Raw genomic sequence first — 14,794 nt, forward strand, 5'->3', positions numbered from 1 at the left:
TTTGGGGTTGTTCTTAAAGAGGGTGCAAATACTGTAAGAAATTTGCTTCTTATGACACCTAGTTGCAAGATTTTTTCAATGTCTGTCGCACATTATTACAAAACTTTGGTTTTCTTGTTTTGAAGTCAAATAACAAGTAACCAGGGATAAACTGCCTTTGTTTTAGCAGGATTGAAACAATTTCAGTACAGGATATTATGGAACAGAGCTTCATCTCTAGGTATTTAGAGGTCTGTTTTCAGCAGGAGAGAATTACCAGTTTTTAGCAGCTCGATGCCGTTGTGTTTGTATTTTTGGAGGATTGTTCAAACTCATTTTGGATTCCTTCATAGGAAATTAATGCAAATACTGGGACCTTACCAGAAAAATGACAGATTTTTATTGTTTCATTATGGAGGTGAGTAGGAAAAAAAGTGCCCTGTGAGTACAAAGAGTGGCATAATGTAGCTCCCTAATGGAGCCAACAGAGTGGATGCAGCAGTAGACTTTATATCCAATCTGTCAATATTCAGGAAGGCACCATGGGCTCAGTGACCTTGGGAGCATTACATGACTCATTTGATTTACAAGAATAAACTGTCCTGAATCTTCGATCTGGTGTGTCAAACAAATGAGGATTTCTACCAGGATCTGTCTCCCAGTATTGAGTGAACATTGAATGTTCTTCAGTAAACAGCAGGGCTGGATGTACTTCAGCTGCAGAAAATGATGGCACTGTAGGATGGAGGTAATACTCAAAAAGGCATAATTGCAAAGACTGAACAGGGATCCCTTATAAGGATATGCTTTACTATTATGTGGTGTTTATCTAAAACTCTTCTTGGGTATTAAGATGGTGACCTTCAAGAATCAGAAATTGGGACTCTGTATGATTTCATCTGCTATTACATAAACTATTATGCAAATCTTACAACTGGAGCATTTTTAAGTTTTGTGGACATACTAAAGATGTTCAGGATTTTTCCTGATTCCGTACTTGCTAGATTTAAGTTTCCTATCTTTGATAAGGTTCAGTTCTACAGTGATGTACTTCCTAATTACACTGACTTCCCTCAGTGTAATTATTCTCATAATTTCTTTTTTTAGAATAAGGCAAGATGCTACTGCTTCTCTCATCCTGCTGTGGAAGGTCACAAGCACTGGATTTAAACAGTGTTCACTTATTGATGGCAGAAGTGTCACTCTTCTCCAGGCACTGGGTGGACTTGTGCTTTCTGAAGAAATGCTTGCGTTAGGCAACAACTACTTTATTGGTGAGTAACATGCTGACTTTCTGTCCATCACCTCTAGGTGACAGCTGATGGTACACTCAGCATTTAGGGGAACAAAGGATTAATTCCTTTAAGTGCTGAAAGATCCTAATGGGATATTGGGACCACGTTTCAGACATTGGTTCATTCAAACCAGACAAGAGCTACTCTAAATTCTTACACAGTTGGCACCATTCACTTTAAAATCCACATGGTCCTTTTGTCTGATGCCTTGAGATGATGCAAGTTATTTTATATGTTCTGTTTTAATGAGCTTTTGGCAAATGCTGCAGTATATAATTGAATGCTTGAGGTGTTTCTGTCAGGAATTGTGTTGTGGGATCCTTTGTAAAGAAGCTTAAGACTGTAGACAGGAAAATTGAAAAAATACATTACAAGATCAGATTTCCTATTGTATTTTAACAGTGTTTAATTGCACTGCTTTTTTATCTTTTAGTGTTGTCTCTGTGAATATGGAGCCTTAGAAATATACTATTTGTTTCACTCAGCAATTAAATGTTAAGCATCTTTGGTGAAGGAGTATAATGAAAATAGCCTGATACATTATTTTTAAGGGTATGGAAATAACACAGATTTAAAGCTAAATTTTTGCATAGACACAATAGACTTAATTAAATTGAGATTTCTGGGCAGATGTTTTATTATACCAATGACATGAAACCAAAATCATTGTAATAAAAGCACTTATTGTTATCTGCTTGAAATGCTGTATATTTCTAAAGGAACTATAAGCTGCTACAATTGTTATTTGAAAACTTAACATGCTAATAAATGTAAAATTAAAAACGTTCTGATGTGGAAACATGGGAAAGAATTCCAAGTGTGTAGCCAATACAGAAAATCCCCAAATACAGAAGTAGTGCCTTGTTCTCTCCTTTTTCAGCTATCACCTTCCAAAGATACCGCTTAAACGTTGTTAGTAGAATAATTTAATTTTTATCGTCAGTGGTTTCCTTTAGTGATGTTTATTTCCTTCAAATACTTTTCTACTTTCTTTTAATATTATTATTCCTTCTAAGATACTTAGTTTTAGGCCTTTTTTTCCCCTTTTAATCTTGTTTTACATTTAATTTATCAGAGTTAAAGCTTTCCTCTCATGTCTCTGGAATAAATTTTTGAATTTGCTTTTTGGTAGTTAATGTATGATGAAAGTATCCTGAAGACAGGATGATTAGTGGCTTTTATGCAGTGGTGCAAATGCCTAAAGGCACAGCTTGGCCTAAGCTGCTAAGCAGAGGGCCCAGGTTGCTCTGTGCAGGCTCCACTCGACTGTACAAGCCATACAGCACAGCTTATTGGTTTAGGTAACTAAAATATGAATTGTGTTACTCTTTCATAGCTTGTCTTGTCCTCTCATCTCTATAGCTGAGTTTCTGTCACTGGGATTCTTACTCTGAATTTTTTATTGTGTGCTGGGTAACAGGAGCTGAAAATGTACCTTTATAACGAGGCTGAATTCACAAAAATGGCTTATTTCATGCAGTACAAGTATTCTGAGACCTCTTGCTTTACTTCCATGTGGTTTTCAATACTTTCTGTGGTTTTTCTTTTTGGTTATGTGATAGTGAAATTATTTGTAAAATTTTCCAGCTGCTGAAACTAAGGCTTGAATTTTTTGGCTTAAGAAAGAGCCTCTGAATTTCCTTCTCAGTTGTATGGAAATATTCTGCTTACTTCCCATCATCAGTTTCTGTCCAATGAAGTGTAGGTCATGGGTGTAAAACTTAAAAAGTAACTCAGTTATTTGGTGTGAAAATGAATTTTATCTTCACTCAACTGAAATCCATAATTCTACCAAAGCTTATAGAAAAATAATTTGATCTTCAGATTTGATCCAGATATGTTGAAGAGGTCTGTCAATTTGATGTGCCTTGCAAGTTTTTAATCATTTAGTTTTCAATAACTCACTTCAATAAAGTTTTTCTTATAGACAAATTTCCATGTTTCTTGATAGACATGAAAAATTTATTCTAAGGTACAATAAGTGGGTGATTTTATATTAGAAAAACAATAATGTTGCCAGTGTTTTTGTTGATGTTATTAAAGTTGGAATGATATGAGGAGGCCACAAGATGCTGTAGGTTTCTGTAAACAGAGTCACGCAGAAAGGCTGTGGACCATGTCAGTCGATGCATTTACTTTTTATAATTTCCTTCTCCTTCCCCCAGTCTTTTTCTGTTTATTCAATTATGATTTTAAAGGTTTCTTCTCTTAATTGGTGAATTTTGTACAAGGACACTTTTAAACTTGTAAAAATTTCTGATTAGAACTGTAAAAGAAAAATGAGGAAGATATGAGTGGTTTTTTTTTGGTTTGACTTTTTCGTATGTGTGTGTCTCTTTTTGATCTACATCCTTTTTGAGTCATTTCTCACCGTGTTCCTTCCAAGTTTTGTTACTCAGCAAGGTACTTTAATTGCCTTTTGCAGCTCTTTCTGAATAAGTTATTTATATCAAAGATAAAACATTTAGGGAAATATTATTTGTTTTGTGTTAGCCTGTGGTGACACAAGTTTAAAGTTGTTGATACAAGATTGAAAAGACTCAGAAGTCAGCAGTAATGTGCTGATTTGCTGATCATGTGGTTCAGGGCACAGTGTCTAGAGGTTGGGAAGAATGCTGTTTTTGAGATCTAAAAATAGAGCCTGTCAGCACAGAGCTGTTCACCCCAGAGACAGTACCTGCACTGTGTGAGAATGAAGGGGAGCGCGGAGCGCAGCTTGGCCAAAAAGAGCGCACTCTGTTCTCTGCTGGGTTTATAAAATGGCTGCTGCATCTGCAAACAGCCCCTTGCAGTGCAGGACAGAGCCATGGTGCTGTGATTATGCAGCAGGATTATGTGGTTTAATTGCAGCATTGACCTGCCTGTGGCCAGCAGAAGACTGGCTTGAGCATCCTGTAACACATTCCTTCCATGTTTTGCTCAGAGGATTTTTAAAGAGTTTCTCTGAGATTTGCTGCTACACATGTGCCAGTCTTCTAAAATAATTTGTTGTGTTTTATTAGAGTGTACTTATTAGCCAGTGGGGAAGAAACCCCGGTATGGTTCAGGCTTCAAAGTGAGCAAGTGGGTTGTGTGGATTAGGAGTAGGATGAAGCACATGTCCCATGCCCAGGTGCTGGTGGCTTTCAGTGGCAGGTGACTGCTGGACAGAGGTGGTCACAAGGTGGTTGGTCTGCAGGACAGCCCAGTGAGCTGTTTGTCTCTGCTCACAGTTTGCAGCAACAACGTTTCTTTCAAAACCAAGATTTAAAAAAAGGATGTTTAATCAAGAGCATTTCTAAACAGGAAATGATTATCTATTCTGTGGAGTGCTATGGGTGGGCATCAAGATTGGCCAAAGAGTGAAAAGGAGAAGCAGGAGGGATTTAATAGTGTCTTTGAATAAGAGATGGAAATTATGGGTTCAACATTAAAAACATTATTGAAGTAAAAGGCAGGCTTTCCATTAATTAGACATAGATTCGTACTCTTTGTCCCAATGTTCTTTGAAGTTAATGAGTGATTCCTGCATAAAGTATTTATGATATTTATAAAATGTCTAATCAGTATTTGTTTTATTTCTGGATCTTCATATTCATGCTAGCAGTAATGGTACTAGAATGTTTGAAAATGAGTGAACTGCAAAACTTTACATTGTTAGAGGCATACACCTATTCTTCATTGCAATATATCTTGAAAAATTGAAATCAGATGAAATACATTTCACAAGTCTGAAAAAGTAAGATAAGAGGTCCCTGATGCACCATCAGCTGGTGGAGGAGTTTTTCAGTAGTTCTCATGAATGCTAATAGGTTACAGCTAAGGATCTCTGGGGTGAGTTGAAATTGCTGCTTGTTATATGTTTTGGGGGAAATCTAATCTACCCAGCACTGTGCAGTCCTCTCTTTCAGGGAATAATACACTGAATTTTGGAATATGTATATATTTTTCTATACTAGATTGTTGCAAACGCTGAAGATTTACCAAATTGATTAAATAAAGCTGTATTGAGAAAAAATTATGCATTAACATTATTTAAAAAATAAAAAAGGGCTTTGAAAGATATTCTCTGCTTGTATGGCATCTCCCACAAAAATTCTTTGATTTGTTGCATGCATCTCTTTTATCCAAGCATGCTATCACGCTGTGACTGAGAACTGGAACATTAATTTTGAGAACATAGGTTGCTGACAAAATACTGAGAAAACCAAATCCAACGTAGAATAAAAGCATTAAAATATTTCCTTTTTTTTTAATGCTCACATTTTAGGAGTTTTACAGTGCTTGTACACCATCTGCTTCTGCACGACTCAGTTAATCTACCTGGTGCTAAATTAATATACCTGTTTACTAAGGCAGCAGTTCTGTGCTTCAGGTGTATCCAAAGGTGCACCTGTGGCTGGCAGACTTGCAGTCAGGCAGGTCTAATTTCACAGTTTCCATTCTGCTTGGAAAACTGGTATATATATATACACACCTGTGTGGCTGTACAGATACCAGATCATATTTAACAGTCCAGTTAACAGCCAGGACACAAAACAACCATAGCTTCCTTTTAATGAATTTGGAGATTGAGTAATAATTAATGGAATACTGGAATATGCTAGGTTGGATGGGACTCATCAGGATCATCCAGCTCCTGGTCCTGCACAAGACACTCAAAGAATCCTACCCTGTGCCTGAGAGCATTGTCCAAACACTTCTTCAACTCTGTCAGCCCTGGTGCTGTGACCACTGCCCTGGGGAGCCTGTTCAGTGCCCAAACACCCTCTGGATGATAAATGTTTTCCTAATATCTGACCTAAGCCTCCCCTGACACAGCTTCATACCATTTTCCTTTTCATACCAGAATAAAACTGCATAGTACATGACTATTGTATGATTATTACTTACTTTTAGAAGTGTTTGTTTGGAGGTTTTGGACATAATGTGGAGCTGGCACTGCCGACTCTGTGTGCATGCGACCTATTTCCTTTCTTTCTCCTAACAACATTAAAAAATGAAATTATGTTTTCAGGTCTTTATCATGGCTGTTAGGATATTATTTCTGTTGAAAAAATATCTTCTTAACAGCTTTCATGATAAAATGTTGGAAAAATTGCTCTTCTGCCTCGGTGTGCCCAGAGCTGAAGCAGTAATGATAGGAGCTCTTCAGAAAAATAGAAAAACAGCTGGGCAATGGTATTTTGGTTCCATTTCCCTGTAGCTAATATGATTGAAAATTTGTATATAATTGTAAAAAGAAGGCTTGTAAATAGCTTGAAACAACTTACTTTTAGACTTTGTGCTTTATTTAGCACTTCCACGGTGCTGCTTAAGCAGCTGCTTAAAAAGCAGCTTTCATGAGATATTGCTACATTAGCTTTTTAGCTTATTGTCTGCTTGTGAAATCAAAGGAAGACATTTATAAACAAAATTGCTGTTTCTCAGATGAGCCCTTGCAGATAATAAGGTAGAAAGTTCAATGTTTAATATGAATTAATATTTGTATCTGAACAGAAAATAAGTCCTCCAGCACAACCTTTAAATTATAATGCTTATTTTCATCATAGCAAACAGAAACTGATGTAGACTTGTCAGTTGACGTTGCTTGGCATGTCATCTGGTTTTCTCCAAGATGCCCAGCCTTTTAGATCAATACAATATAATTAGCTGCTTTAAACTATAATTATCAAGTATTTTAAAAAATATTTCCTTAAATAAAGTTGGTAGCTGTACAAACTCACTTGAAAATAGGTGCTCTAGCATCTTTGTGGTGAGATGAAGAGTACTGATGCCATTCAAATGCCAACACCTCTAAGGCAGCTTGCTTCAATTCCACAAAACTTTTTGATGTTTGGCTTAAAAAGGAAAATTAATGCTTGGCTTCTGAAGCACAAGATATCTGCTGCTTTTTAATAAGTGTGGGAGCCATATGGTTCTGTGTCAGGAAGGATAATATTTTCTAATCCAAAATGCTGTCCTGCCTTTCAAATGCAACGAAGTATTTTCTTTTCTGACTCTGCCCTGAGCAGTTATTTACTCTTTTGTTGTTCTTTGATTATTCAATGAGTTTCCCTACAAGACTTTATCATGTATTAAGGAGTAGTCACCACCAATACTTGTGTAGCTATATTGAATAGGCAAAATGAAACAGTATATTAAATACTATATGAAATAAAAATAATACAGACAGATATTTGAAACAAGTTGTTTTTTTCTAACTCTTCTTGTCTGGAAATAGGATTTCAGATTAGGACGTAAATTGTAGCTGGGGTTTTGAGATGTTTTTTGTTGTTACAGGCCTCTAAAACATGCACACATTTCTGTCTAAAGAAAGCAGTTTACTGCATCTTGAAATTGTTTTCACTTAAGCAAAAAATTAAATAGGACAATTTTATTTCATAATAAGAGATGTGTGAATTGAATTCACTGAAAGCCACATAATCAAGTTACTCTAGCTTTAACAAGTTGCCCTGTCTCAGCTGAGCATCTGTGTGAGCTCCCAGTCCACGGCATATTGAGTCATTTGACTTAACCCTCTCTCACTCTGGGCCTAATTAAATCTCTGTGCCCTGCACATGCTGTGGTGATGTGCAGAGCCCCTGTCCGTGTGCGTGACTGTTCTGCTCCTTTTGTGCCTCGCTGGGGGGAGTTGGTGGCAACCACTCCAGTTAGTGGGGTTCTCAATCTTCAGTGTGTAATTTGCCTGGAAGGGCCCTATTGTCTGCAGATTTGAGCATTGTGCTCAACAGAACATTTCCCTGGGGTTCTGGGCACAAGAGCTAACCTTGCAGAAAATGGCCTTTTGGTAAGCAATAGCAGCAGCAGCAAAGTGTGAACTGCAAGAAAAGCGCAGTGAAGTGTTAATTTCAATGATTTATTTTAAAAGATTGCCTTTCAGCATTCAGCTGAAATCCAAGCCATTCTGAAGAATGCTATTGGCCTATATATGAGAGGGTATCTTGGTAGGAATGATAAAATAAATATCCTATCCTTTATGATCAAGTTGCATGTACCTTGTCTCACATATAAGTAGATGTAAACATCAGACTAGTTACTAGTTTCATACATTGTATTATGTTTTAAGCTAGCATTTGAATAATTTTTAGTCTTTAGAGTAATCTTTAATTACAGTAAATTATTCAAAAATAATTTCTATTCACTTATATTTCTAGCAAGTAACAATGGGAAATTATTTTTCTGGTCTGTATTTGGAGGTTCATCTACTCAGATTCGTAATGTTTGGTGAAATACCTTTTGTTTGTTTCTTTAAGATTCCTCTTTCTTCAAATATTACTTCTGTGACCAATTCACAATCAAGATCAAAATATTTATTTTAAGTTGATCACATAGTTGTTTGCATGATACAGTCTTGGACAGACTTCTTAGCCTGATCCATGGAATATGGATACCAGTGCATAACTGGTACATTGTCTCACCAATATGAGACACATTTTACTAATGCTTGTAGAATGCGATGAGATCTTCAGCTAGTAGTGTAACAAAGTAGGGTAGCCACGAGCCTCTCAGTTGAACCAGTCACTAGAGATATATCCTGGCCAACCTTGCTATCCCATCTTCTGCAGCTCCCCTTCGTGCAGTCCCAGCTATGCCTCTTGTATTCCACCACACTTAACTACGTTTGCGAAGCGTGGAATCAGAGGTTCTAGTGATCTACATTTGGGCCCAAATTAGTTCTGTGCCAGCTTGGCAACTTGGCTGAAATGCTGACAAATAAAGATACATTGGGAAATTGTGATACAGGAAATCTTTTAGAAGAATAGTCTTGTCACCCCTTGCTGGGCTTTCCCCATTACTTTGGACCGTAAGCAGAGTCCTTGAAGCTGTGGGAGAAGGACACAGTAAGCCACTGCCTAGCTCCTTAATAAGCTGAATGCAAGTGGCTTTGTAAGAGTAAATGTACTCCTGCTAGCTGACTGTTTCATAATTCTGCCATGGGGTTTGGTCCAGTCAAGTTATTAAGCTGGATAATTGTTTAAGTAACAGTGAAATTCACAAATTGACATTTGTTATAGAGGAAATGTAGTGGAACATGGGGCTTTGCTATGCTAAATGAATGCAACTGTTTTTCTCAGTTCATAAATATATTTTTACTATGAGTCCTGGAAAACTGAGCTCCAGCTTGAAAGGCAAGCTGTGTGCTGTTTCTCCCCAAAGTTTTGGTAATAATTTTATGACACCCAAATTTTGCTTTCTCTTACACCAGTGTAACACTGTCATTGTCAATCTTCCTCTGGTAGAACTGTAGGATTGTTACTGAAAATGTAACTTGCACTCTTACCTTTATGTGGTTATGCCTGGGAAGAGAGTGTATGTTTGATTTTAGGAGCCCAGGCCGTTTTCATTGTTGGTAGCAAAGGAAGAAAGCATATCCATCTAAAACTGACTGTGGCTATGAATGCAGTTTGGAGAAGACAATGAATATGATGAGAAGGTTTTCAGCCACCTCCCAGGAAAAAGTCTTTAAATTGCTGCTTCATGTGAGATTGTGAAAAGTAAAATATTTGAAACAGTTCTTGAACTGTTCTCATTAGAATCCATATATACTTTCCAAAGCAGTATCTGACCAAGGCTTCTGTGAATAAAACGCAGTAAGAATGCTGATCTATGTAGAATTTGGGAGAGTTGTACCACCTATAAATAGTGCTATTTGTGGACAAAATAGCAATTTTGCTATTGCAGCTGTATTTTTGTATCCCCAGATGCTATGTTGCCTAGCAGCATCGTTAGAGAGTGATCTCAGATGTTCTGTACGGTGCTGATGGCACTGATGTACTGCATCAAAGATTGCAAATGGCATTGATTACCTGTTCCTCACTTCTCGTTTTCTTATGTATGATAATGATCCTGAGGCAAATCAGGAAAGGATTCCTGACCCATTTTTCATATTCTGTAGAACAGTATTGGTGTCAGGGTCCTGAGGGGATTGGGAGGCCTTAATGACCCTTAGTGTCATGGAAAGAGGGGGGTAAATATTTGTCCATTTGTAAATCAAAAGCAGGCCTCTACTACTTTAACATGTGAAGGTAAATTTTCAGAATTGAGTGCATCATGAGAACATCTTGTCATGCTTTTTCATTTGTTAGATCTCTAAAATGAGTTGAACATGACTTGTGTGGACAAGAGAAGGATTGAGCTTGCTTAGATTTGCTAGATGGAAAACTATTTGAGATTGTGATATACAGTGCCATAACAGAGGGAAATTGGTTCATATAGTTAATTTCCAACTTCATGCTTAGATCCAAAAAGGCACTAAAGCATGGTGGTGATTAGTAGAGACCTCTGTTTTCATAGTAATTTTCATGGTATTGAATGTTACCTATATCACATGACATGGACATGAAATAGTCTTTGGATAAAATTTGGACATCAAAAATTTAAGGAGGAAGAACTAGAATTCATTCCTTTATTTTCTTTTTTTTTTTTTCTTTTTTTTGTTCTGGTGGGCACTGTAATAAAAATATAGTTCTCTTTCTTTCCTAGCTTCCTCTTTTTCAAGTATTCTGATGTCTGCAAAGTTCAATGGCCATAAAAAAAAGGTTGAGCATATTGACCACTGTTGTTTGGTTTGCTGGATAATGTTTTCTTTTGTGGTGGGAGAGATATGGTGAAACAGAAAATTCCTCTGGACTCTTTTACACTTCAGGTTAATTCTATGACTTTCCATCATCTGTGGATAAACTATCAGATATTCTTACGTAGCTTCAATCCTGAACCAGTAAGGTTTATAAAGGATGCTCCTTATGCTCTTATAATAGCAGTGTTTCACAGTGTATCACAGTTCACGATGTTACTGCATGACAAGAGCTGAAGATATGGTGCAGGCACACCAAGTACTGCTGCTTTGATCCTGAAGGATTGATACAATCTGTTTTTCTTCCATTTAACAATATCTCAGTTTCCCATTTTCCAAATAATGAATAACTGGCTGTACCGTACATGGGGAATGGGGTGGACAATCTACATCACCTTATTCTGGGGCCCTTTATAGTTTTCCTACCATTTTGCTTTGCCCATGCCCTTGGTGCAAGGGCTGCTTGCTGTGCAGGAGAGCTGTAGGCACTTGGTGTCTTTGAGAACTTCACTGCTTTGCAAAATGTTGAAGTTGGCTACTGACCCCAAAAGCTTTTGGTGTGGGAAAGTGTTGAGAGAGAAAAAGAGAACAGATGGAAACTGATAGACATCCCACTGCTGTCTCATTTCCTTGGGAAACCAGGCTAAAAATAAGTTGAAAACTTGAGGACTGATACTTTGTTGTGAGTGCCCAATCCTGCCTTGGCAGTCATTCTCACTCATCCAAGAAACCTTTAGGTGAACTCAAAGATCTACTCTTCTGTGAACTGGAACTAAAAGGATAATCTACTGTTTCAACCAAAGGTGGATCTCTTTGGAATTCTGTGTGGAATACAGAGATACATTTGAGCCAAATGCAAATGATGTTGGTGTGTGTCAGAGCATGTGGGGCGCATACTAAGAGTTAGTGAATGATTTCTAGTGAAATGTTTTGCCTTTTGCTAACATTATATGCAGTATGATAACTTTCTTGGTGCTCTGTTAGTTTCAGTCTTCCCTATTTTGACTGTTCACTGTGGACTAGCTCGCTGACCTCAGACTGTTGTGCTTAGAAGGAAGGTATTGCTCAGAAATGGGGCTTGTGGGGAAAGCAAATCAGTTTGTCTAGTCTAGAAAGCATACACTCAGTGTCTGAGTACTGGTAATCTGAATAGCATATAATCTTCTTAAAGTATCTGGACATAATGATGATACCTGTCATCTTTTAGTTTGACTTTATTCCTTTTTCTCGTTCTTAACTTTTTTGATGTGAGTGAAACAGAAGCACTTGTACCTTGTGCTCCTGGACAAAAGTGTGTGGAAGTGCCAGGATGGAAGGAGCTGTAGTGTATTTTACCATGCTTTCTGCCAAGGAAATTGTGTAGGAATTTTCCAGACTATCAAATGTGTGTGCAAAAAGCTTGAAAATGCCTCCTCTGCAATCTAAATGGTTACTCACATCACATTATGATTTATTAGGCTTGAGAATTGTTTCTGTAATATTACTGTAAATAACTCAACCCTGAATTCTGCAACTAAAAATGCTTTGATGCCATTGTGTTTTAACTGGCTTTAGAAAACCAGCAAGGTTGAACTGAACAAAACTACCTTTTGGTATAAACTGCTGTAATATTTTTCTCCAGACCTGAGATGAAAGGAGCTGTAAATATGGTTCCGAAATTATTCTCCCATCTAGAAGTTAAAAATAGAACTTAAAACTCACTCTAGTTCAGTTGCTGTTATGGGAATTGGGGAAAGAATTAATTGAAGTGCTATGACCTGAGTTAAGCAGGGTGTTATATTTAGATGGTCAGACAAGCTTCTTTTTTAGCCTTAAAAACTAGACATCTCAGAATGTTATATGCAACTTCTATCAAATGAAAATAAATACCCATGTTTGTATTTTTCTAGTATTTACAAATTAGGTGAGATAATTAGAAATTGCAGGAAAATGTGTGGCATTGCAGAGAGAATAATGATTTTTTCAGTGGTTTGCCTAAGGGCTTTTGATACCAAAATAGTAACAAGATTCAAAGTACAAAGAAGGTTGATTTAATATTTCTTTAGGGAACTGTCCTGAAGAATATGTAACAATCTGCTTCAGACAAGGAAATGTGAACCCAAAGACATTTTCTAAATACCACATTCTTCCAAGCATTCACATATAATTGCATGACTGCCAGTGACAATCGCATTCAATTGTTAAAGAAAAATTCTGGCTGCATCTTTGAACAGATGGGTAAAAATGGGGTATGTATTGAGGCCAGAATAAATTGGCTTGCTTTGAAGAGGTCATCAGATTACAATAATCTTCACTAGCCAAAACAGACCATTAGGCATTTGGAACTATACCCAATACATGTGTTTTTGTTTGCTTTTTTTTTTTTTTTAAATCTGATCCTTTAGAACATTCAGCTAACTTGTGGAGGCTGTACTCAAGCCAGTGATGTCTATGTAGGACATAAGATTTTCCTGTTTGAAGGTAGGGTTTAAGGATCATAGACAACCAACAGCTGAAGGAATGCAGCATTTTAAAAAGTGAAATCTAAAAATGAAGAACAAAGAATGCAAGTTTTTCTGGAAATACGATTGTGTGGAATTTGTAGAATTAGTCATGCTTGACACTTCCGTATGCAAAATATAAGTAATGCTTAGCAACTGTTCTGAAAGAGAATTCACTTGAAGTTGTGTTTCATGAAACTTTTGTTTGTTCCTGTTCATTAAAATGTTTTGTTTTACTTTTTTCTCTTAACTAAATGTGCTATCTCCAGTCTGTAATGCAAGAAGCTGAACTGCATCTTTGAAGCTCCTTAGAGGTTTAGGCTGTAAATGGATTTTGCAATTTGAAGTGGAAAAATCTAAGAAAAAACATTCTGTCATACACTGCATCTATTTAGTGCTGTTTTTTTTTTTTTAAATTAAGGATATTTGTTTTTAAAAAACCCATCAATTTTTACTTAAATTCTCTCTATATTTTCTAAAGAAAAGGGGAATCATAGAATGGTTTTGTGCCTGCAGCATTCCATTCTGGTCCTACAGTCTTAGCAAAAATTAAGGATATTTGTTTTTAAAAAACCCATCAATTTTTACTTAAATTCTCTCTATATTTTCTAAAGAAAAGGGGAATCATAGAATGGTTTTGTGCCTGCAGCATTCCATTCTGGTCCTACAGTCTTAGCCCCTTTTGGGGTCTACTTACATGGAGGATAGTGAAGTCAAGGTTTGACAGTCTGTGGAAGGATCTTTGGTGGTTTTTTATTCATAACTTCTGCATACAGTATATACACTATACCAAACCCACATTTTTGTGTCAGTGCACATTTATTTTCCCCAAACAAACAATTAATTGATGCCACACATGGAAGGGCTGTGGTGCAGGAGTCTGATCAGCGTGCTGGAACGAGGCAGCTCAAGCACAAGGAGCAGGGGCTGTGTGTTTTGACATGAACTCCGACTTTATCCCATATGTCATGGACTCTGTGTGTGCCCCATTTTATCTTTCCTGTCCTTCCTTTATTTTTCAGATAACTGTTAGGAATATGTTTGATAGTGAAGTTGTTATGCTCCAGTGTGTTTTAACAGCTACCAACCACAATTTTTTCCTTCCATGCAATTACAGGTGCTAGCCAAAGATTAATGAATCTTCCTGTTCCTTGTCCAGTGTTCCCATTTCCATGTTTAGTTCATCTTTACCTGCCATATCAGCTTATAGAGGCATCAGATCAGACATCAATAATACTTGTATTGCACATACACAAAGAATTGCTGTCAAGTGGTATAAATATATTCTTGCCAACTTCATAAAAAACACAACCAAACGAATTCTCCATCTTTTACCAATGTCATGAATCTGGGTGCTTCTTAGCTCTGAAAGTAACTTTTATGAACTCACTTAAACATATTTCTCCACAAAATTTGATTTTAATGTTCCTTGTTGTTAGAGACATTAAAGAAATATATTTTTAAACTTTTCAAAAAGTAGCAGG

General features: G+C 36.9%; 1 protein-coding gene across 1 annotated transcript in view; it reads left to right on the forward strand.

The window, feature by feature from the left end:
- DNER (delta/notch like EGF repeat containing) overlaps positions 1–14,794 on the forward strand; it is a 111,593-nt gene that overhangs the window by 58,144 nt on the left and 38,655 nt on the right. Inside the window, exon 4 of the mRNA XM_039722437.1 lies at positions 1,087–1,253. Coding sequence (XP_039578371.1) covers positions 1,087–1,253 — 167 coding nt within the window. The remainder of the gene's footprint in view (positions 1–1,086; positions 1,254–14,794) is intronic.

Source organism: Passer montanus, unplaced genomic scaffold, assembly GCF_014805655.1.
Source record: "Passer montanus isolate IOZ18808 unplaced genomic scaffold, ASM1480565v1 scaffold48, whole genome shotgun sequence".
NCBI lineage: Eukaryota > Metazoa > Chordata > Aves > Passeriformes > Passeridae > Passer > Passer montanus.